This window comes from Xenopus laevis, chromosome 5L (genome assembly GCF_017654675.1).
Source record: "Xenopus laevis strain J_2021 chromosome 5L, Xenopus_laevis_v10.1, whole genome shotgun sequence".
NCBI classification, from domain to species: domain Eukaryota; kingdom Metazoa; phylum Chordata; class Amphibia; order Anura; family Pipidae; genus Xenopus; species Xenopus laevis.
The window spans coordinates 53,599,451-53,625,633 of NC_054379.1; the positions used below are offsets into that span (position 1 = coordinate 53,599,451).

The following is a 26,183-nucleotide window of genomic DNA, read 5'->3' on the forward strand; positions in this document are numbered from 1 at the left end:
AAAAAAGAATATGTTCACTTCAATGTGAAGGTACTAACATGGAAACACACAACAAACTGATTAGCATAGTTGTATAGTTGGATCATGGTAAGAATGTGTGCAGCACTAAAAATTAGTTATAATTACAGGTATGGAATCCTGTCTCTGGAAACCCATTAACCAGAAAGCTCAGATTTATGGGAATGCCATCTTCCCTAGACCCCATTATGTGCATGGAATCCATATTGGTGGCAACACAATCCTGTTGGTTTTATTTAATATTTAAATGATTTTGAGTAGATCCATTTTACAGAAAGATAATTAATCTGAAAAACCCCAGCATTCTGGATAGTAGTTTCTATACCTGCATTGTTTACAAATGTCTGTGTCAACATATTGTGCAGCACTATACAAAAGAAGGTGGCATACGTCAAAAATACCAGTTAAATAATATTAATTATGAATGAGAAACTGTTCACATTGCACAGCCCGCAAATGAGTAGGGACGGCAAAAAGCCACTCTGGGTAATTTAAAGAGCCAAAATTCTGATTTTCACATCAGAATGTCTGCTCTTCTATTGCAGAGAGCACAGTTGCGACATCCAATAGCTACCTCAGGGCAGCCGGGGCCCATGTGCTGTTACAAGGCAGGTGCAGCTTGCAGCCAAATATGTTCTATTCACTACGTCTAGTCCAAATCCAGAATTGGTGCATTTTGTCTTTAAAAAAATGTCTGTCTGTTGAATTGTTTGCAAATTGCCTCATCATAATAATGCTGTACTATAATCTTATCCTAAACATTAGCTGTAGCTGAAAAGTGGGAACTTAAACTTGTAGAGACTCCTGTACATGGGATCTGTTATTCAGAAACTTGTTGTCCAGAAAGCTCTGAATTAAGGAGCAGTCAACTCTTGTAGAATTCATTTTAAACAATTTAAAATTTTAAACATAGTTACATAGTTAAATCAGGTTGAAAAAAGACCAACGTCCATCAAGTTCAACCCTCAGCATATCTACATACACACACACTGACCCCTCCATACCCTCACATAAATTATATATACCCATATCTATACTAACTAGAGATTTTAGTATGACATTAACCTTTGATATTGTGCTTATCCAAGAAATCATCCAAGCCACCCTTAAAGGCATTAAAGGGTAGGTTGATTAGGCTGGTTTGAATTTCTAACTGCCACAAGAGGTATAAATATCTGTGCGATGCCGGCATTTTTTTGCCTTTGACGAAGCCCATTAGATTTGGGTGAAACGTGCGTCAGGCACTCTATTAGTTTTAAAATTGGTTAGGCAGGGCGCCGGAACGGACTAAAATAAGGGGCTGACACTGCTTACTGGGAGGGCATGGTGTGGTGGTGGAAGGGGTTGGTATGAAAGTGGTTTTTACAGGCATTTCCAACTAATTTCGCATAGCAGTACACAACCTGCAACTACAACTCTCTGCATAGCAGCACGCAACCTGCAACTATAACTCTCTGAAACCGCCACCTTCTCGTAATTTAAGGCAGCTTTTGCCAATTGTAACTTAAGGCAACTTTTGCCAATTGGGGGGGGGTTACGCTGTGGGTGAAGGGGTTGGTTTACAAGGTACTGCTTCAGGTGGAAGCTTCAACGCTCATATCAGAGCAGATATCCGCCAATTGGGAGGGTTGTGCTGTGGGTGAAGGGGTTGGCTGACCAAGGGCTGCACAACGGGGGTTGTTCAAATAGAGATGCAAACTCTGGGATTTACCAAGCCTGCCTCTCCAACCATTAGCAGCACCTCTACCCATACTAATGTTGTACACATCGGGGGTGCTAACTAAGTGAGCGACTTACACAACCCCTCTGATTTAGGCCCCACTGACCCTTTTGGTTATGTGCTTCTAAGGGGCGATTTGTGTTGTATAACATTGCATGTAATCTACTACCCCGATTACCCCCATATTTATTACTGAATACTGTTTAAACTGTTTTTTTGGGGTGACCTCCAGTAGCATACATTTACCACTTATCTTTACCATCAGCCCACTACCCCAAGTTAATCCGTCTCCCCGGTCCTAACCATGTTTTAATTATCACTGGACTTTTTTATCTTATTTATCAGTAATAAAAGTTAAGTTAAATGGTGTATAAATACGAGCTTGTGGACATGCTTGATGGGAGGGTGCAAATACATGGGTCAGTTCTTTCTCTTTCTTGTTCTCTCTTGAATTACCACTTGACCCTGCACACCATCTTCTGTTTTTCTCATTTGATGGGAGGTGCTCCCCAACTTCTTTTCTACATTTAATTTGGACCCTAGCTACTAGGAAAAAAATTTCCCTGCTATTTGTCTATAATGTCCTCTAATGTACTTGTAAACATGATTTCCTTTTTCTCTGTAATAATCCCAATTTAGATATAATTCATTAATTAATATAATTATTTAATGTTTCAATGATTTTTAGCTGATTCAAGGTATAAGGATCTAAATTACAGAAAAAAATTCTTATTTCGGAAAACCCCAGGTCCTGAGCATTCTGGATAACAGGTCCCTATAACTGTATTTATTTTGCATGTTTATAATGCCATCACAGTTGGAATAAAATCATATATTTTGGTGTTGGCTGAAAATTCTATTTAGTCCTACGTTTACTAATCTTTGCCATAGAAATATTTTTTTTAATAGAGAAGTAAAGTTGTTGACCACTTGGGGTGCCAAATGTTAGGCACCCCCAAGTGAATGTATGTTCTTACCTGAAACCTCGGGCTGGTGCTCCTATCAGCAGAAAACTGCACCGGCTCGGGGTTATTCCAATGAGCACCATGGAGCGATCCTCTTCCAGCTTCTTCTTTCTTCTCATGGCAGCACATGCGCATTAGAGTAAAAAGCCGAACTTGAACTAAAAATTTGGCTTTTTCATTCCACTGCACGAGTCTGCCCCAGGAAATTTGATGAAAGAAGAAGCCGGAAGAGAATCGCTCCGTGGTGCTCGCTGGAATAACCCCGGGCCAGTGCAGTTTTCTGCTGATAGGAGCACCGCCCTATCAGGTTTCAGGTTAGTAAATACATTCACTTGGGGGTGCCTAACATTTGGCAACCCCAAGTGGTGAACGACTTTCCTTCTCCTTTAAATATAAAGTTTTGCGCTTAGTAAGAAACTCCACATGGCCCCTGGAACACAAAAAGTGGAGCATCCAACATTTCTGTACAATGTGCTTCTTGCCAAGCGCACATGGGAGTCCCCAGTATTTACAGTTCCTGTACAAATGTGAAAAAAAAACAGTAAATCTTTACATTTTACATGTGCTAAACGCCATAGTATTTTCCAATACAAATAACAGCCTTGCTTCAGATGTATATTATATGCCCAGTCATGGAAGGGAATTCCACTCAGTAGGTATTGAGAAAAGGAAATAAAAGAGGCCAATGAAAGCGTAGCTGAGAGCCTGGCCCTAATCAGTGAGCTTACAAAAACCATTAATCTTTGCAGGCATGAAACAGGCTGATTTTGCTATTATTAGCTGACAGGTGATGTCACAGAATCTGTCCAGAAGCCAACAGGGAATCCCAAGCAGAGGAAGGGAGGGGGTTGTTCATGGGTTTCCCTTCTTTAGTAAACAAAGATGTCCTCATTGTGACCTCTGCTCAGAGAAGAACTAGTGACGTGTGGGTGCTCGCAATTTCCTCCCACCCCACCCTATCCCTCTACCTCAGCCAGAATTAGGCCAGTAGGTTCATGCTGTGTAAATTATCCTCCCAGTGTGGTGCTGGCTGCTCACTCTGAGAAATGCACTGCACTTAACCTCTAATAACCTCTCCTTTGTTTACTCTATAGCATGCTCCTCAGACTGCAGCCAGTAGGTATGCATAGCATCTCTCTCACATACTCACCTACTGTCTGCCAGAGGTTTCTCCTGGCACAAGGACTTGGATGCTAGGCTGCTTTAGTTTCAGTCATTGTGCAGCTACGTCCATTATATATAAACTCTGTGAGGCTGTTGGCATTTTCCTCATGTAGTCGCTCTAGGAAAAATTCTTTAATCTAAAATCACCACAGAATATGCACTATTGTTCTGTGAGGCACAAACTGACCTTCCGAATCTGTAGTAAATTCAAAAATTAATCATCACTTACAACAATTTAGGCAGTTTTTGGCCTTACGTAACTAATTAAATATAATTTCTTCCATGTTGGTAAAGCATTACAGAATAATATGCTGGCATGTGTTATGATAAAACTGGCCCTACTGTGTGTGTGAATGCGATAGGAATTTATAGGGACAAGGATAGGGTTGCCACCTGGCCGGTATTTTACTGGCCTGGACGGTAATTTACTGGCCTGGCCGGTAATTTACTGGCCTGGACAGTAAAAATGTTGCTTGAGTGTGGGATGGGGGGGAGGCCGCATTTTTCCATATGACCAGGACTTGCTCGCAAGTTAATAAATTCTGGGTAGCCATAGTGAAATATATGTCTGATGAACTAGCCTTCCAAGGCCCCTGTACCCCGGAAGTATGTCTCCTTGGACTAGTCGACGATCTACTGCCTCTCAATAACACCTGATCGTTAATTAGGGTGCTACTATTTTACGCAAAGAATGATTAAATGGATGGCGCCCCAATTCCCCACAGTACTGGCATGGCGAAAAATGATTAACAAAACGCTTCCATTGATGAAGCTTACAAATGAGGGAAGAGGATGCCCGCAGAAATTTGATAAAGTCTGGACCCCGTGGTTGGAGGCGAATCCAGAGGAACAAATGAATTAGTCATGTATGGGAGAATTAAATCCCTGAGTAGGGAAACTAATTGGCCCCAAAATTGGTAACTGATAAAACAAAAGCGCCCACTGAGTTATATTTGTAAATTGATACTACTATAATCTTTATGTGAACAATTTCTACAGTCTTGACTAATGTAGAATTTGATGGTGCTTATTTGTTGTTTCTATCCACTTTATAAAGTTAAAAGCATAAATAAAATCTTTAATAAAAAAAATGTTGCTTGATGCCAATGTTATTTATAGGGAAAAACCACAAAAATATAGGAAGACCAGTATTTTTTTCCAGAAAAGGTGACAAGGACTGAGGTGAATGATGTATAATCTCTGTAAAGAGCTGCAGAATATGTTGGCACAGTATAAAAAAGGACAATAACAAAGAACAGCATTGCCATCTCTCCATATAAGCAAAAAACTCACTACTGTTGTAGAACCACAACTGTAATAGCTTAAAGGCAAGGAAAGCCAGAATCTCTGGGTGTCAGTGTTCCCAGTAGTGTTTTTTTAACCATGTACAAAAAAATGTTCATTTGTGCTCTATTTTTTAAAACCATGTGCTCCCCTTTAAAATCTTTGTATGCAAAGAGAAGTGTGTGATTCAAAATTATATATTCACACAAAATTCTTTGTGCGCACCACAATTAGTTGTTTGAACTGGCACAGCTTAGTGCTGGGTGGGTACCAATTTTTTGACATCCTCACGGAATCAAATAACTTTTTTGTATTGCAGACTGATCCTTCTTTCATGGGGCAGTAGTATAATGTACTGTTATGTTCCTGTAGTGAGTACTCTCAATTTAAAGGGGAAGGAAAATTATAATCACCGGTGGGTTCCAAATGTTAGGCCCCCCCCCCCCCAGAGATTATATAGTGAATAAAGTACCCCCTCTTGTAAAATATAAGGATATTATATGTTACCGAGGAGTTTCATGACCATATAAAAACACGAGGCCGAAGGCCGAGTGTTTTTATAGAGGTCATGGAACTCCGAGGTAACTTCTAATATCCTCATATTTTACAACTGGGGGTACTTTATTTATTATAATACACAAATTTCAGTGAGTCATGTGACAGAAATGACATCAGAACTCACCATTTATAACTGATGACATCAGAACTCACCGTTTATAAGGATATAATTTACAAGATATTCATGGCTTTTGTGTATTATAATCACATACCCGATAACCTGGCCTCGAGCTTCTGTTAGCAGAAAATATCACTAAATATCTCTCACTTTCCGCTGGGGTTTGAGTGTTTGTTGTTCCCCTATTTGGAGAATGTGGGAAATTATTTCACTCCTCATTTTTGTGTATAAATAATCTTACTTATTTATTGATCTTTAGCTTGTTTTTCCTTTGTTTTTCATTTTGCTTACTGATGATTTTCGTTTTCCTCTTATTCAGCTAACTCAGGTTCGTTTCAAGGTCCTCATACACCCCAGTCCACTGGCAGCAACTCCATGGCAGAGATGCCACTTGAACTAAAGCCTCCAACACCTGCCTCTACTCCACACACCCAACTGCAGCCTATGCCAGGGGGAAGGTAAGTTCTTAAGATGCATTGTATCCCTGTCACTGTGGCCTTCTATCTTTGCAAATTAACTTGACTATATGGCATCATCACCAATTTGAAAGATATGGGAAGTTGTGGTTAATCAACAACTGATTTCCAATATTTTTCCCCTCTTCCCTAGCTTGCACATTAAATTTGCTTCCCACAAAATATTGCGTTTAATCCCTTCCGGATGTTTATCCAGTGGAACTTTTATACTTTGTACACCCTAAGAAAAGGTTCTCAATAAATGATGGTACTTGTAGTTCTACAGCAGAAGATACAATACAGCAGTACATACGATACAATTCAAATACAGTACAACTACAGTAAATAAGCATGCAAACTAGTGGGGGAATGTAATATGTTTCATTAGCACAAAAAAAGTTTGCGACGACCATTGCAAATGTTAGCGACCATGTTTGTGGCCTTTTTGACCAATCACAGACTTCAACAACTTCCATACACAAAGTTTACAACCAAATGGCTTTTGCGAACATTCACAGTGTATCTAATAAAAATTTTGCAAAGCATATTTTGCGACAAAATATTTAACGAAACTCCAGAGAGGGGGTAACGATAATCTTAGTGATGTAATATTCACCAGCCGACATGATTTTACATTGCGAGCAACGTTAAACATTCGCAAAAACGCCATTTTAAACTTGACTTGCAATTTTTAATTACATTCCACCTTACATATTTGAGTTGGTGCACTAAAACTCCTACAGGCTTCAGTTTCATTGTCATACTGTGTTAGTCTTCCCATCTTTTCATTATTTTACCACTTAGTGGTTAATTTAATACACTGGTTAGAGAAAAGCTCTTGGATAGGAATTGGATGGCAACCAATTGTTCTCTGCCTTATTATCACAGCCTTCCTTATATTTCTATGAACTGTCCTGTCCCTCACAAGTAACACAAAATCTCTCTATACTGTGGTATAGTATTAGTTGTTCTGGCTCAGAAAGAACCAATAATGTGTCTCTGCATTGGTTAATTTATGTTTTTTCACCTACAGTTTTACGGTTTCTTGCAGGAATAGTGCTGTGAGTGTACAGGACCCCTTTTGTGATACAACTGATTCATCTTTTCAAAAGCGTAATTCCATGACCCCTAATGCCCCCTACCAGCAAGGCATGAATGTACCAGACATGATGGGAAGAATGCCATATGAGCCCAACAAAGATCCATTTGGCGGAATGAGGAAAGGTATGTGTTCCATTATTTCATATAGCAATATTTCTATAGTTACATTCTATCCAGCACTGTATTCAGGAATTTATTTGTACGTCACCTGTTCTCAGGCCTGTTAGTTTGTAGTTAGTTGTGAGTCAGATACTCACTACTTCTTTATTACATCTCTATATGAAAAATGTATTGCCCAGTGCTGCTGCAAATATTGGCAAAATAAAACATTTGATCAGATTTGCAAACTACTTCTTTAATACACTTCAATATGAAAATTGTGTTGCTCAGTACTGCTTCAAGTATTGACAACGTAAAACATTTGATAAGTGTTGGGCCACTATTATATTTACATCATGACTTGTCTCTGGAATAGTTGCAGATCACCTCCTACAACAATGACTTGGGGGAATCAGACCATATTTGGGTCTCAGCCACCCAATTTGAATACATTTTGAATAAACACATTTTATTGGGAGATACAATCCTGTTTACTGAAATCTGGGGATAATACATAGAGTCAAACACACAGAATTGTAACACACCCCTTTGTTTAGACCTTGTGACCAAGAGAGTATATTGAATGAAAAGAGAATATAGTGGTAGCCTTTGGAGTTGCAGTAAAAACTGTAAATTATTCTTTTAAAAGTACTTTATAATTTCTGGTGTCCATAAAAATATTGAAAAAAATAAACATCATTCTTTTTAATTTTCCTGATTTCAGCGAAAAGCATAAAACCCTACATTTCCACTGTAAAAGCTGAAACTGTGAAAGTGGCTGAGTTTAAAGGATGTAAAAGAAGATTATCACACTTCCTTATGCTTAAAATGTTGCTTTAATCAATGTTATAACATTTGATAGGGAGCATGAGTGAGTAATCAGCAAGTGTTGATTGAGCACATTGGTTTCCTAATTTACTTGAGGTGCAACAATCAAAATGTGTACTTGAGTTCCTTAGAAAGCACAGCTTTTCATCACGTCTCTTAGCTTGGAAGGGAGGAGGGCCATTAAGGATGTGTTTGATATGTTGAATCGAAATTCAATTCAGAATTTTTTTTAAAACCAAGGACTTTTAAAGCTATTAAACTAATTTGCTAAACCCACCCAAGTGTTTGTAGCCCTGCGTCTGTCCTTTCCTTGATGTGCTATTTTTATTTTTCAGCATGTATAACTATAGCTAAAATGGCTACTGTTATGTTTCATTTTTTTTTAGCAATTTTCTTTATTTTATAGTCAAGTAAAAGTACAATTTTTACATGGCTAAATACATAGACCCAGATGCACATTGCCCAAGTCTGGTGCTTGCTTGTAAGCAGGCCTGGATTTGCGGAAAGACCATAAATGCCCGGGCCTAGAGCAACAGAATTTTAGAGGGAGGCAAGCTGCCCAACCACACTCGCATTGGTTCGGAAACACTGGTGATTCGCTGAAGATACAATCAATTTAAAAATTTCCTGTGCATCCATCCCCAGTGCTTCGGACCCAATGCAGAAAATTTGAGCATGTGCACAAAGGAAAAGGAGGGGACGGGGGCGATGAACCCCAGAGGGCCTAGGGGCACCTTCTATTTAAATCTGGCCCTGCTCCTAAGAGGAGAGAAGTAAATTCAAATTGGCGCTGAGACCCAGGTGTATGAACCTCAGAGTCCTTTACAGTGGACGGTACTTAAGCAGTGACAAAGGTTAATGGTTGATAGTTTAAGTTACCAATATTACATGGTGATCCAGGCGCAGGCACCCAAATCCAAAGCTTAGGGAGCATACACATTCTAATTAAGGTTTCTGTTCACCAAAAAAAGGGAACTGTCGTTGATCCAGCAGGAGTAATGTTAAAATCTTGTTTTTTACATATTAAAGGGCTAAAACCACAAGGTTTTTAGCTCTTTAGTATTTCAGAAACAAGATTTTAACATTACTCCTGCTAAATCGATGATCTTTGCTTTGTCCAGAGTGAGGAAGCCTTATATGGAACTTTAAGCTGTTATATAAAAAAAAAAAGCAACATTCACATTAGCAAATTGGTGGGATGGTGAGCTTTCTCCAAATCCATTTTTGAATACAAGAGTTTAGTAAGCGAACTTTACTGATAACACTGCTCATCACCACATCACACTTTTAGAGGTGCCCCAGCCTGTTGGAACTTAGCCCTGCTCCCCAAGCCCTTTAACATGTCATGAGAAGATGAGTTCAGAAGTTGTGGGTAAGTGACTTGTTTCACTAACTGGAGCTGTAGTTGGTTGGGCACATAATAGAAATTAAAAATAAGTGCAAAGAAGCTTATTAAAGGAGCAGTGACATGTTCCTACTAAAAAAAAAAAACATCAAATGTCCATAGAATACAGTAATCATCAACACAAAAGAGATGCACATAATTATAAAGTCACCATTTATTTTACACTGCTTTTAAGGCCATATATGTATACCAACATTTACATGTGGCTCTTTGAAAACCAAAGCCTATAAAAAGAGGTGTTTTGTGCAGATTTCATGACATAGATTACAAGTGTGCGAATGTGTTTCAATATTTTCTTAGTAATTGCAGATTGAAGGCATCTCTCATTGAATGTGCAGAATGTGAACATCAAACTCTCTTGTCTATGTTCTTTCTGTAATGTTGTACACGTCTGAACACATTCTGTTTTCTTTGCTCTGAAGAACTCACATATTTCCAGCTGTCATGCTCATGGCTTGGTTATTATGAGACTTTGTGTACAACTGATTTTCCTTTTTCTGAGGTAAATGGAAAAATGTTTCATGTTTTTTTTATATTCCATATTTCATTATTTTAGTATCTGGAAGCAGTGAGCATTTTATGGCTCCTGGCCAGATGCCCAGCAGCAACATGCAGGATATGTACAACCAGACTCCCTCTGGAGTTATGTCCAATATGGGGATGAGTCAGCGGCAACAATTCTCCTATGGACCTGGAGGCTATGACAGGAGGTGAGAACAATGTAACGTCACACTACAAAGCAATGCTTACCTGTTTTATCACATGCCTACATTGTAATGCAGTAATACAGTTATTCATTTGTAGAAAAAAACTTTTCCATTTGGGAGTCTATGAATTTATTTTCTTTTCTAATAGATTTATGCTAGATATATCTGAGTTCCCTAAGAATCAGTTAATAAATCCTACCTCTATGTATTTCACATTTATCTTTATTTATTATTACAAAGATAAACAAGGTAACCATGAAATTTACAATTAATATGGTTTTGGTGCAAGCACGTATTATTAGCGTGTATTATGCCACCACCCTTGGAGGGAGCTCAAAAATTGGATGGCCATTTTTGGGATTCTTAGGGGGTAATGTAAAGAAGGCACTAAGTTTGCCTAGGGGCAGTAACCCTCAGCATGTAACATTTATTAGTCACCTGGTTGCTATGGGTTACTGCTCCTGGACACACAGTGCCTTTTATTAAATATGGGGTTAAAAGACTAATAAGGAGGGTCCCAGTTGTCTTACTATGCACATGCATATGATGTCACACACGTGCATAATAAGAAAGCCAGGATAATCACTCATTATGCACATGAATGTGACCAAATATGGCCAACTATACTAAGAGCCCCCTCCCGGTGTGTATGCCACATGCAGCATGTGTTGTTTCTCTCAGTGGTTGTAAGGTCTCTTACTTAATAGTTTAAAGGGGTTTTAAAGAGTCTATTTGTAATTAGCTGTTTTTATTTTTTTATAATTTTGCAGTTATTTAATTATAAAAGTTTTTTTCGTTAAGCAACTCTCAGTAGCTAACTGGTTGCTAGGGTGCATGCAGTTTACCCTGGCAACCAGGCAGTGGTTTGAATGAGAACATGGAATATGAATAGGAGAGGGCCAGACTAGAAAGATAAGAAATAAAAAGTAACAATAACAATAGAATTGTAGCCTAACAGACCATTCATTTTTTGACTGCCAGGGTAAGTGACACTCATCTGACAGCTGTACAGAGGCAGAAGAAGCAGACAAATATTTTAAAAACTATAAAAAAAAATGAAGACCAATTGACAAGTCACTTAAAATAGGGCATTCTATAAAATACTAAAAGTTAACTTAAAACTTGAATTTCTGCTACCTGGTTAAAATAAGAGGGGTAGGAATCTATAGGTATTGGTTCAGTCAGTATTGGTTCAGTCAATTATGGAGCTATCCTCCAATGCAGTTCTTGCGTATTTAGGCATAACCAAGAATGACATAGAGGAGAGTGGATAGAGTTAGCTTAGCTTATACATAGTGCTTAGTGTGTGAATGTTCACATTAATCATATGAAGTATCTTCCCAAATGTATTGTTTATTCCTCTTTTTTTAGATCTGAATATGGAATGGGGGCTGAAGGGGATATGGGGCCACCAGGTCAGAACAACATGGCACCTTCGAACACTGATCCGGGCATGTATTCCCCAAATCGCTATCATGGACAGCAAAGGTGAACAGTCTTTTTTTAATTCAGTAATACAACACTAGTTGGCAACTAAAATCTCCAGCTTGAGTTTTCAGAGTACTACTCATTGTGTGTTAGCAGTGACTCATTGTGTGTTAGCAGGGACATGACTTCATGTTCCCAGGCCCCCAGCAAGAAAATAATTCTGGTCCACCTCCTGCACACCACCTTGCCTCTAATTCCTCTAAAAATAAACTACAGAAGATGCTCCAGGATGTACAGCCTCTGTTTTTTGCTTGCATAGCAGAATCCCAGAGCTGCTTTATGCCTGAGCCTGTTGCCATCCCATAAATCCCAACTTGATCTGTTATTTTGCCGACTATATTAGATTATCTATGCATTGCAGTTTCACTTTTTAAAGTGGCATTTACTATCGATGTTCTGCTGTAGAAATGAACCATATGGACAGCAGTATCCAGGACAAGGACCACCTTCTGGCCAACCACCATATGGAGGACACCAGCCAGGAATGTATCCCCAGCAACAGGTAAGTTCAAGACTGGTGTGTAGTAAGCAGCTTAACTTTCCATTTTTGTCAGTATCTTCATTGCAGATGGAGTTTTAATTTCCACATGTTTGTTGTAACTGTTGCTGTAGTGCTGATTGGGAGTAGGGATGCCACATTTTGGCTGGTTGAAGTCCGGGCAGATCAGTGACATCAGAGGGAGGGGTATGTTATGTCATGGGCAAGGTAGGTGGCGGTCTGTGGTCAGTTCAGTGACATCAGGGGTGGGTTTATGACATACAAACGGTGATTGTCTGATCTTCACGTAATTCACTTCAAGTCCTGTCCGTATTTCCTAATTTGGACATTTCGAAATCCGGGAGGCATTTTTCACCCAGACCTTTTCACCGTCTCTGAAACTGGGCTAAAACCAGAGTGAAAACCAGTCAAGTGGCTACACTAATTGAGGGCAGCCCCAAAGTTTAGGAACCACAGTTATAAATCATAATCTGTAAAATTTTATCATTGTTTTTTTGGGGGTTTTTTTTTAAATACCATTAAGTTTTGTGATTTTTAAGTATTTTTTATGACGTTTTTAAATTGCAATTTCAGAACTACAAGAGACATATGGATAGCATGTATGTTCCTCAAGCCAAACGTCATGAAGGAGATATGTACAATATGCAGTATGGCAGCCAGCAACAAGATATGTATAATCAGTATGGAAATTCATATTCTGGCCAAGAAAGGCGACCCATGCAAGGGCAGTATCCATATCCCTACAATAGAGAGAGGATGCAAGGTCCAGGACAAATGCAGCAACACAGCATGGGGTCTCAGCTTACGGGAGGATCCATGCAGTCATCAGCAAGTGAAAGTGCTCCACAAAATATGTGGACATCAAGAAATGATATACCTTATTCATATCAAGTTAGACAAGGCCCTGCAAGCACAACACAGACAGGGTCATACTCAGCCATGAATCGATCTGATGATATGATGGGACCTGACCAAAGAATGAATCATGACAACCAGTGGTCATCCCATGGCAATCAACGTCAGCCTTCCTATATGTCTCCCACAGCAGCCATGCAGCCAATCACCAGAGCTCCTCCATCATCTTATCAGACCCCTCCGTCAATGCCAAATCATATTTCTAGAGCTCCCAGCCCAGCATCTTTTCAGCGCTCACTGGAGAATCGTATGTCCCCTAACAAGTCTCCATTTCTGCCTTCCATGAAGATGCAGAAGGCTTTGCCAACTACCACGGCATCACAAAACACCATGACTTCTGCTCAGGTTCCAATGAGGCGAGAAATTAGTTTTCCTCCAGGATCAGTGGAGGCCACTCAGGCAATCTTGAAACCAAGAAGAAAACTAACTTCAAAAGATATCGGTATGTTGAAATTTGGTATAAATCACTCAGGCAGAGCAAAACAGTCCTGTGCTTTTCTCATATTGTTTTAATGGTTAGTCTAGTTAATTTTATTAATGTTTTATATTTTTCCCCTCACTGTATTTACTACAGTTTTGAGTTTTACAAGTAAAGGTATTTCCTTTTACATAGGCCAGCTTTGCCATTAAAAATTATAGTTAATTACAGATGCCCATTCACTGCTACTAGAAAGCGAGGACATCACATTGGATAACCCTCAAAAAATCCTTCCCCTATAAAATAGTTATTGCTTCTGTAAATGACTATAAGTATCATTAGAATATTTCATAAATTCCCTGAATGAAGAGTCCACCTGTAAGTGCTGACCTGGGTAAATACAGCACAAGAGCATGTGTCCCTAAAAAGAAGTTTGGTTTCCTCCCAATTATAATTGTTTTGTTTATTTCTTGCATCTCACCATCCATACCCAGTAAAAGCATGCACACTCAGAACCTACGCTTTTATATAATCTTTTTTTTTATATTCTTTATTTTATAATTTTCAAAAATTATCTAGAAGAGAAAAAAAAGAAGGGGGGATACAAAAAAGAAAAAGGGAGGGGAAGCTTGATAACAATTAATCAATATACAACTAATAACAATTCAAGAGCATTATTAAACTAATAAGCATAAAATAAGCATACAATAACCCAAGTTTGTATCATGAATATTTTCTCTCACTTAATTAATGCTTAATGAGCAACAAAATAATTTCAAATAACCTTATTTTACACGTGATGCATGCAGCACTTATTCCAAAAAAATGGAAATCTACAGAAGCTCCAACACTCGTAGAGTGGTTTTCCGCTGTGGAAGATATCAAACAGATGGAATAAATTACCCATATAATACATAATAAGAGTACTCAGTTTTGGGAATTGTGGTCTCCCTGGATACATTTCTGGGAATCTTTAAATCTTTAAACCTCTAAATATAATAACGTGGTATTTTCTACTGGCTATTTTTGCTCATTAAGGGATTTTATATAATCTTAATCACAGTAGTTCACGGCACCCATGCACCCCCAGCCAATCATTTACACTGTGATTTAATGATTAATGATCATTATATTGTCTGTTATTCCAATATACTACAGTGAGAATACAAATGGTGTCACAATTACAGAGGCTTCGTACTTAACTTTTTTGCTGGTTCTGTTTTATTAATAGCGTCTCAAAATATACTCAGTACTTTTTAGGTGCATTTGTCTGAGCTTCATATACATAGTGTATTCAGTGGGAGGCTAAACCTATACGTGTACAGCAGGGCTTTGGTGGTTGTTGACTTCAGAAAATGTTGATGTTGGGACCTTTTTTTTTGGGTGCAATGTTGTGTGCAGTAGATGGATAAAGGCATTATAACAGTCTTTTCTCACATGTGCAGATAATCCTATAAATACAATTTCAATGTCTATGTGAAACATAAAACAAACTCACAAGGCTTACATTATTAATAGTGACATATGGCAACTGTGGTACCATCATTCAAAAATATATCAAATTGATAACCAGAAAATTACCAGTAGAAATGTGCATCTATAGTTTTAAAACTTTTAAAGGAAATTAACATGGCTTAAACGTAACTGAAAATAAATGAATAGTCTGATGGTTACTATACTTGCCTTTATCAGCAGTCAGTACTAAAGTACATACTTGGAGTAATGGCAGACACGGAAATTTGTCACCTGAGAGAATTTGCTCTTCCTGGGGGTTGATGACTCTCCAGAAAATACCTTAGCATTAGTGTCTGGATCAGCTGTGGTTAAACATACAAATTGCATAACCGCCAGAGAGAAGGCCATTTCCATCAATTCACACTGACACCAGAGCTAAGGTATTTCTAGAAGATTTGTTGCTTGTGTGAACTACCTGCAGCAACAAATCTGTCTGCGTGCCATCACCCTTATTATAACAAATGCTGCCATATTTGTCCTCATATCAGTTTGGAAGGACACACATCAGTATAAAATACGACTCTTTATAGAAAATAACACAATGGTTAACCTATTTGCTTGTGTTTTTGTACTATTTAGTAACACCTGAGGCTTGGAGAGTGATGATGTCACTAAAGTCTGGTCTGTTGGCTGAAAGTACGTGGGCTTTAGATACTATCAACATCCTGCTATATGATGACAGCACTGTCACCACATTTAACCTGTCTCAGGTAGGTTATTTTTTTCATCCCTTATAATTCCCAATATAAATCAGAATTTGAATCTGCTTCTTAAATCAGCTTACAGGGATATCTGTTTCATCCTGAATGTCATATTTATGTCAATAGTTTGTGTTATATACAAATGAAAATATAATAGGATATATAATCTAATTAGCTAGTCCATTCAGTTTGCCTTTAAATGCAGGGTTCTGACTTTCAGTCCTTTAAATAACTTTTAATCTATCCCGAGCATGTCTGAAATTCGTCACTGAATTTTCACTAGATCAGCAAGAAGGCCATTTCATATATTTATCAACCTTTCTGTAAAAAAATGGTTTATCTTTATCTTTGTTTTTTCCCTTCACCTTTATGCAGCACCATTTCTGTGTTCTATGTGTATGTTAAAGTATTAATTTTAGTTCATTGTTAGTTAGTTCATTGATTGCTATTTTTTAATTCCCTTTAGTCTATAACTGTATACGGTTTTTTTTCTGTTAAATATTAGATGTTAAAACACTTCTCCGCCTCCAATTTCCATTTACCATTGCACGCAAATAATTTAATAGCAAGTACATTTAAAATGTAAATTTGTATTTATGCAATGAGAGGACCTGTATTAAAGACTAAGATATATTCTGATGTAATGAAGTTGTCTATTTATTCTGTTGTATGAGTTTATTCTTTATCAGAACCTAAGAATTTGCATGACATTATATAGTTGTGGAAATATTCACCATTTCAATATATTTTTTTTAGCTGCCTGGATTTTTGGAACTCTTGGTGGAATATTTTAGAAAATGCATAATTGACATCTTCGGAATACTGAAGGAATATGAAGTAGGTGAACCAGTTCAGATAGCTATTTCGCCGAGCACAGAAGATACTCATTCTGCGATGGAGGAAGATGTTTTGCTTGAATATTCAGATACAGAGGAGGAAGATGAGGATGAGTATGATAAAGAAGAAGAAGATAACCTCAAAATAGAAGATAAGGTCTTATCCCACCCAAATTCTGAATCACCCACTGATACCAGTGAAAGACCCAAACAAGCTAGTAAATTTGACAAATTGCCAATTAAAGTTGTGAAAAAGAGCAATCTTTTTGTCATTGATAGATCTGACAGGCTTGGCCATGTACAGGAATTTAATAGCGGCCTGCTTCATTGGCAACTTGGTGGGGGTGATACAACTGAGCACATTCAAACCCACTTTGAAAGCAAAATGGAAATACCCAGTCATAAGAGGACTTCACAGTCAAGTAATTCCCCAATCAATAAGAAAAAAGGCCATGAGGGCAAAGTTGTAGCAGAATATGAAGAACAAACAGATAAAAGCATAACAGCAACCATTGATGATGTTCTTTCTGCAAGGCCAGGGGCACTACCTGAAGATTCCAACAGTTATTTTTTACAGACAGAAAGTGGCAAGCTTCTCTTAGGAATTCATAAAGCCAAACAACATAGGAATATTACATTATTAGAAGATGAACCAAGAAGCAGAGATGAAACTGCCTTGTGTACAATAGCGGAATGGAAAGACTCTTTGGCCAAACGCTGTATATGTGTTTCAAACATTATCCGTAGTTTATCATTTGTGCCTGGTAATGACACAGAGATGTCAAAACACCCAGGTTTGGTGTTGATCCTTGGGAAGCTAATACGTCTTCACCATGATCATCCAGAGAGAAAGCGTGCTCCACAAACATATGAGAAAGATGACGAAGAAGACAAAGGGGTATCGTGTACCAAGGATGAGTGGTGGTGGGATTGTCTCGAGATTCTGAGGGAAAATACTTTGGTCACATTAGCCAATATCTCTGGACAGCTAGATTTGTCTGTTTACACAGAAAGTATCTGTTTGCCAATTTTAGATGGCTTGCTACACTGGATGGTGTGTCCATCTGCAGAGGCACAGGATCCTTTTCCCACTGTGGGGCCCATTTCTGTCCTTTCCCCTCAAAGACTTGTGCTGGAAACATTGTGTAAACTTAGTATACAGGACAATAATGTGGACCTTATATTAGCTACTTCTCCATTCAGCCGACAAGAGAAATTGTATGCAACTCTTGTCAGGTTTATTGGGGATCGCAAAAACCCAGTTTGTCGAGAAATGTCTGTGGCGCTGCTGTCAAACCTTGCTCAGGGGGACACGTTGGTAGCAAGGGCCATAGCTGTTCAGAAAGGAAGCATTGCGAACTTAATAAGCTTCCTGGAAGATGGAGCCACTATGGCCCAATACCAACAGAGTCAGCATAACCTCATGCACATGCAGCCTCCACATCTGGAGCCACCTAGCGTGGATATGATGTGTAGAGCTGCCAAGGGTTTACTGGCCATGGCCAAAGTGGAGGAAAATCAATCTGAATTCCTTTTACAGGAAGGCCGACTGCTAGATATATCTATATCAGCTGTTCTGAACTCTGTTGTTGCCTCTGTTATTTGTGATGTACTCTTTCAAATAGGGCAGTTATGACACAAGTGAGAAGCCAAGCATGTGTGAAAAGAAAGTAGGAAGTCACATAACTGGCTATTTTTCTGTTACCTTTATCGACTTTAGAAAGAAGAGAAAATTCATTGTTAAAACAAGTAACAAGTAACCAGAACAAGTCTTTGCTCCTTATATCCAGTAACAATTTGCAAATTGGGAACGCTAAGAAGTGGTTAATGAGCTGTTGAAATAAATATTTTCTGAATGTTGTATACGTCATTTTTTTTTTGTTTTGTTTTTTTGCAATGAAAAGTTGGTTGCTCAATTCAAAATTTTCTTTTTGTTATTTTTACTTGGTTGTTTTACATTGGTTTTTTTATTTAGGGACAAATGAATATTCTTGTGCAAGTTTTATATTATTATCTAGCACCACTACAATGAAAATGTAATTTCCACTTTTGTTTCCACAAGATAAATATATATTTTTTTGTTTGTTCGTTTGTTTCACACACTATTCTCAAAAGAAGTTATGGCACTGAACTCAAACTTGTGTGCAATAGGACTTTTAGTGATACTGTCAGCATATTCAGAGATGGGGGTGTCAGTTCACGTATACTGTTTATATCTTTTGGAGATGGTTATATTGTTATAGGTACATGATGAATACAAAGCAGGGGGTAATGAATAAAAACAAAATAATAAAAAGAAAAAAAACTGAACTTACATAAAAATAAGTTAATGATTAAGCATCAGTTCTACCATGTTTGGTATTTGTTTGACCTACCACATTATGAGAGTTTCATAATAGTTTTTTTTTTCTATTTTCTTTTCTACTGCCCATGGGCTGTGATGTATATACAACATGTAAAGGTCTAAATATTTTCATTTGTTTTTAATTTTATAGAATGTTTAGCTTTTTCTCCCCATGATGTGGTTACAGTGAGTCACCAATTTTTCAACACTTTTTGTTTTATTTGTTTTGATGACTGATTATTCATAAACTCCACTGGCCATATTTCCACCCAAAAGGGTCAAGTTTCTGTATGTATAAATTCATGCTCTATTTCGGATCAGCAGCGGGACAGTTTGCTTTCTGGTCACAATGTGGAACTAGTTGCTTGCCAACTGCATTAGACAATGGTTATATTATACAGTGAAATTGATATTATGAATGAAGCAACATTTCTGGGGGTTTTTCAGTGATAAAATTCAACATATTTGTATTTCAAGGAACTGTAGTTAAAAAAAAAAAAATAGAAAATGAAAAAAAAAAATTGTAAATTCCTCCTTTTCCTCTGGCTTAATGAATATCATTTATTCAGTATAAAATCTTTATACTATATGTTCCACATGTTAAGAATAAATGTACATTAAATCTTGTTAAGCACTGTGCTGGGTGTTTTTGAATATTTTTTTTGTTAATTGATATTGAAATATAATATTTAAAATTGAACTCACAAAAAGACATGAAGATCAAAATTTTTCATTTGACATCCTTATCTTTGCTGACGTCCATTCAAGAATAGATGTACTGGTTGCTCATTTATGCACAATATCAGATCAATGAAGGTCAATAAATCTGCCACGCTAAATTGGATATACTGTACAACTACTTTGCCATTGATTGGTTATCAATTTGTATTTGTGTTTCTGTATTTTGTGTTTGTTGTATGTGTAACCACTAGGCCTCCATTATAGATTACACAATTTCTAGAATTTTTTTTCCATTTTTCAGCTTTTGTAGTCTGTTAATTTTACTCAATTTCTGTCATAGTTTTGTTTAGTGCCAAGTATATTAGAATAAAATAATTGAACAGACAATTTTAAATTACCTAAGATTAGTTTGATGTTCCAATCATTATTGTCTACATTGCAAGCAGACATTTTGATGCCTAAAATGCATGAGAAACACAGGCTGAGAAAATCACTGTGTGACCATGCCCTTAAAGTGCCTTCTGCTAGAGACTGTAAGCATTAGGGTAGTTAGTGGTGCTAGTTTGGCTGCCTTTTTTTTAGTGAGTTTCATTGCATTCATTAACCTGAAAAAAACAAAATATATAATACAGTCAACACAACATTTACTTTTTGTTAACTTTTTTCCTATTCTTATGTATCTTTTTTTACTCGTTAATTACATGAGAAATCTTGGCTGCAAAGAAGTCAGTTTCAAATTTTCTTACTGCAATTTCCATTACTGTTTGTTTAGGAGACACTGCCATCAATGGATTATTGTGTTTGTTTTTGTTGGAAATGAATTATAAAAATGGATTTACTTTCGAGAAAGTTCTGTTCTGATTCTTTCTCAGTCACACTTAGGCTGAGAGCACACAGGTGGAGCCAGCGCCGATGTGCCCCCCTCTTGTGCTCTGAGCTTAAAACTTTTGTGATGGAGAGGGTCACAGGGGGGCCCCATTGTCCAATTACCAGAGGCGGGTTTTTGCCGTTGGGGGATTGGAGGGAAGGTGTCAGTTATGGCTTGGATGGAGCGGCTTGGGGAGGAGAGGGGGCTCTGCAGCTGGGGGATGGTGTGGGGGGCCGCTTTGTTATTGCCAGAGCCCCCCATAGGCAAAGAGTTTGAGGATGTGATTCCTTTTTCTAAACAAACTGTATTTTTTTGCAAACATACAAAAAAAAAACCTCACCGGCATATTGTTCTCATTTTGTTCTCATTTTTTTCCAAACTACTTTAGACCATTGCATATTTTAATCATTTTAAGCAAATCAAAAACATGTAAGTCATGCCAACTAGCATAGATATGCTGTCTACAAAGTATCTCACTGTCTGTTTGGTGTGTCCTTAAAAATCCCGAGTTCTACATTTATTGGTGAAAAAAAATTTGCAATATTACCAGAGACCGTCATACCCAATAAATATTTGTATAATGAGTTAACATTTGTAAGTGACTCCAGCTTAGCAGCTAATGGCATTTATATTTCCTTAAATGTGTGCTATGAATCGGTTTCTTAAGCAAATTTGACCATTTACAGTTTTTCAGTTTCATGAATTCAGTGACACTATTTTCCCTGCACATAATGTAGAGCATGCTCAATGTACATTTCCTTACAGGCGAACGAATCTGCTGAGATTGGATCATCACAAGTTGTAATTATCAGATGGCCACTGCCTGTCATGGAAGGTGGTTATCAGAGTTGAAAATGTTCCTGCTGGTTTTGCCTTTCTTCTCTATCTGTTCTTCTGAATTGTAATTACTCACCAAGTATGGTGGGAAGTGCCAGTTTAAATGCCCAAGACCTTCAGCAAAGGGTGCTAAGTTGCTACCATTATTTGTTTACATAAGCTACATTCTTTTGGCACAATGGGGCATTTTAACCCAGAGTTTTATTTTGTATTTTAAAAACTTAATATGCAGAAAAAGAATAATTTGTTTTCAAGCTACAAAGTAAGAGGGGGTGGGTATTAGAAGTATATAATATGCCAAGTAAACTTGCAATGCAGTGTAACATATTGAGATGTTGCAAACCTAGCTACATATAAAAATGTAAATTATGTTAAATATTAAACAACACTCAACTGGTACAATTTCAAATGGAATAGAAAATTCTGGGATACAGATTTTGTTGATATACTTGTTTTTGTTCAATAACAAGAGGTCTATGAAGATGGACCATTTCCTAATAAAGATGGGTCGGCTTTTATTTTGCTCATTTTGAACTAGGCATCTTTGTTGTACGTACAAGTCTTTCCATGTAGTATTTACTTTAATGCTGCGGTGCTAGAGCAGAGAAAAGTACCCATCAAAACACTTAAAAATTACCTGTCTTCAATTCTCACAGAAAAGTATGGTAAACTCTGCGTTTTGCAAATGCTAGCTAGGACAGGTAGCATGTGACTAGGAAACACAGACGAGTGCTTCTGAGTATCGTCTCCATATCAGCACCAGTGTCTTCCATTGGCAAACCATCTGAAATATCCATATTTATCTTCATCTGTCATCGCTGACCTGAAAAGTTTTAAAGTTATTGTTGGCATGAGCACCTTATTATTATTTTTTTTTATTATGATTATTATTATTATTATTATTATTATTAAAACTTAAAAAGTATTCACATTTTATGTATTGCATACATGTGGACTTTTGGTTTCAGCTGAGGATACCATCATGATTAAAACCAAATAACCAATGTGGAAGTTCTTGGGGATTTGTTATATATATTCTGACTTGTGGAGCCATATTTGCACTATCTGCCTAGTAATCTGCCTATATGTTTATATGTCTGGTATGTCAGAGAACTGGACAGATTGGGGTTACTGGAGTTTTCACAGAATGATTACTTTATTCTTGCACTAAACATCATTTCCTAATGAGCTACATGTGGGGGTTTGCTTGCATCTGCAAAGCTTTTTTTATGGAAATTAATGGGGCAGCATGTATTATGCAGTGTAGAACCTCACAGACAGGGCCAGACTGGCAATCTGTGGGTTCTGGCAAATGCCAGAGGGGCTGCTATAAGGTGCCATAGAAAGTCACTATTTAGTGGGCTGGTGGGGGCTGGGTGGGCCTCTGTGTACCTGAAATGCCAGGGCCTATTTTAATTCTCATTCCGGACCTGCTCACAGAGCAGAGTCGCTGCCCTTTTCCAAAATTCCTGGGCCACTGTACAGGTCCACCAGGTGTGTAAGAAGGACCCTCTTTCTCCACAACCTCTGAAGCAGAGAGAATGATCTGGATTGCCACTAAGTCTGCTAATGCGTGTGGGGGTGTAGTACCAGCGAAATATAATTTAGTATGCTCTTTCACTAGAGACTGCAAATGTGGACGTTCTTTTAACTGTTTCCCAGATTGCTGACCAGGTCTTTTCAGAGATTGTGAGGTTCAGATCTTGTTCCTATTTTAACATGTAAAGTTGTTGTGTCTCTGTTTAATATGACGCAAGACTCGTGTTGAGATCAGGTGTGTGGGGTAAGAGCGGTTGTGGCATATGGTTTATGATTTATTAGGGTTTTGCAGTTGGCTTCTACATAGTGTCTAATTTGTAGGTATCGATAGAATTCTGTCTGTGGTCTGTTGTGTTCCTCGCTGCATTGTGAATGATTGGTTTGATGAATAGTCCAGTAAAGTGAGTGGATTTTCCGTTATCCATGGTTTAAATTCCATGGGGGAGCATCCTGGTGAGAAATCTTTATTATAGAAAATGTTTGTGAATCTAGTGCTGGCGTTGCTTAATTTCATTTTAATTGCTATGGTATCCCAGAGTTCTATCGCTTGTCATGATGAGGGGAGAAGGCCTGATGGGTTGACTCTAGATGCTTTAGGTATCCAAAAAAGATGTGGTAAGTGTAGTGGAGTTGTAAAGTGATTTTCAATTTCTTTCCATGTTTCCTCTGTTGGAGAGTGCATATGGACCGCCAAAGTACTTTTAACCTAATGGAAAGACTGGGCCCTTTGCGTGTGCCTCCTTATGTCCAGACCATCGGATCTATACATTTTGTAACACCTATTTGGGCCATACGGGGTTAATTCACCAGCTAGTGTAATAGAGCATGGGTTACACGTGACTCTAACACTTCAGGTTAGGGCCTTTGCTATATGGAAGATTAAAGGGTGGTGTAGTGTAACTACAACTCCCACAGGCTACTGTGCAATAACAAAAGACTTGGGCGCAAGGAGGTTCTTAATAAAACAGGAACAAGGTTTATTGAACTATGCACGAGGCAAGTGACATCAGGTTTGTACTCACGCAGGAGCTGAGGCAACAGCATATATAGAGTTCGCACAGATCTGCAGGCAGGCTCACCTAGAGCAGACACAGGCATTTCATGAGGAAGAGCCTCCATTAGGGATTTGCAGAATTCACACACATTGCCTCCTGGAAGGTGTCAGGAAAGCAGCTTCTACCCTACAGTCCCTCCTCACTGAGATCCCTGACTGGAGGCAACACACAGAGCCTTTGGGAAGCTACTCCCTTACTGCAAATCCTTGTTGGAGCTTCAGCTGCTCTTTCTCTCTAACCTCTCCGCCTTTCTCTCCTAGAGAGACTATGACAAGTCTGCCCTAGTATATCTGTTCCTCATTCACGGGGTTTCCTGGTCCCCGACTTGGACACATGCCTTCTTCTGGGCCTGGTGTACTCAGTCCTTCTGAGCACACCCAGCTGGATCAGCATCCAGAGGCGGAAGAGGCCACTCCTTACACACACTATAGTGCAGTGTAGCAGGAAGCTGTCACACCTCTCCTGGCAGATCACTCTAAGAAAAAGGTGGGGGCCTTAAAGCTGCAGGGCAGATTAACCCATAGGGGCCCCTACATTTTTCTATTTATACATTTGATATGCAGGTATAGGATCCATCAGGGTCAGACTGGGCCCCCCAAAAAAAGCAATGTGTGGAGTGGTGCGTGCACGTGTTCATGCATGCTTGCAGGGGGCCCTGGAAGTTTGCAACCTGGTGGGCCCTTAATGCTCCAGTCTGACCCTGGGATCCATTATCAAAAAAACCTGTTATCTATAATGCTTCAATAATAATTAAAATAATAATAATAAGTAATAATAAAATAATAACTTGTACTCGACCCCAACTAAGATATGAGACCTTATTGAAGTGGAAACAATGAATTAATTAATGTTTGAATGATTTTTTAGCAGACATAAGGTATGGAGATTCAAATTACTGAAAGATCCCTTATCCTGAACACCCCAGGTCCCGAGCATTTTGGAGAACAGGTCCCATAGCTGTATATTATAAGATGAAGAACTTTCTCAGGAACATAACTCAGCTACTCATACCTCTGGGCATGGACATGAAGTCTCTATGTCTGCACTGCTATAGGGACTTAAACCCTGAATTCTCTGAAATACCCACTGAAGAAGAGGCCTAAACCTACACAGCGATAAACTGGATTTGTGTACAACACACAAATATATTCTCCAAAAAAGTCCTCACAACTTCATGAGAGGGGCAATATTCTGTGAAATTTGAGTTTCAATACCCGTGAGCTCCATGTAAATTGGTCCTTTTTGATTTAGAGATTTGGATGGACACAGCATTATTATTATATCATGCATAACATGTTAAATCACTTTTAGTTGTAAGGTGTAATCATCATTGACATCTTTCATGAAAGTATTGAAATCCATTATATTAACATTATCGCAACAGCCAAAGCACATTTGCTTTATGAGGTTTATTTTATTTTATCTGTATATATATATATATATAATAAACCTCATAAAGCAAATGTGCTATGGCTGTTGCGATAATGTTAATATTATGGATTTCAATACATAGATATATATACACTGTACATATATTTATATATATATATATATATATATATATATATATATATATATATATATATATATATATATATATATATAGGATTTGCTTGAGACTTAAGCGAGCGTTCATCTACCAAAGGCACAAGGGACAGAAGGTCAAATCTAATAAAACAATCTTTATAAATTAATAGTTCAATGCTATTCTGCTCAGCAGGGAGACCACTTCAGAGAAATAAGCACATCTAAGTTTACATCTTGCAATGCATCGAGAAACCCATGAAAAGCATAAGCGTTAAATTACTCGCTATTGATTCACTCATACCTTCAGGGCGGAAGTTGCCCTTTTTAAGGACCGTGGACCTTGGAAATTTCAGAATGTAAATTAATAATAACTGTGTGAGAGCGCTGTGTTAAATTGCAAAATATTGTGTTACCTGTGTCTGCAGAGAACTTGTGCCCAGGTGAATAATATTACACATAGGGGCACATTTACTTAGCTCGAGTGAAGGATTAGAATAAAAATTACTTAGAATTTCGAAGTTTTTTTTGGCTACTTAGA

General features: G+C 38.0%; 1 protein-coding gene across 7 annotated transcripts in view; it reads left to right on the top strand.

The window, feature by feature from the left end:
• Positions 1–19,773, top strand: part of arid1b.L (AT-rich interaction domain 1B L homeolog) — a 229,256-nt gene extending 209,483 nt beyond the window's left edge. For all 7 annotated transcript variants that reach the window (XM_018263082.2, XM_041562762.1, XM_041562763.1 and 4 more), the window contains 8 exons: positions 6,147–6,285; positions 7,334–7,506; positions 10,272–10,425; positions 11,794–11,910; positions 12,316–12,412; positions 12,983–13,766; positions 15,837–15,967; positions 16,715–19,773. In XM_018263082.2, coding sequence (XP_018118571.1) covers positions 6,147–6,285; positions 7,334–7,506; positions 10,272–10,425; positions 11,794–11,910; positions 12,316–12,412; positions 12,983–13,766; positions 15,837–15,967; positions 16,715–18,430 — 3,311 coding nt within the window. In that variant the 3' untranslated portion in view covers positions 18,431–19,773. The remainder of the gene's footprint in view (positions 1–6,146; positions 6,286–7,333; positions 7,507–10,271; positions 10,426–11,793; positions 11,911–12,315; positions 12,413–12,982; positions 13,767–15,836; positions 15,968–16,714) is intronic.
• The last annotated feature ends 6,410 nt before the right edge of the window (positions 19,774–26,183 follow it).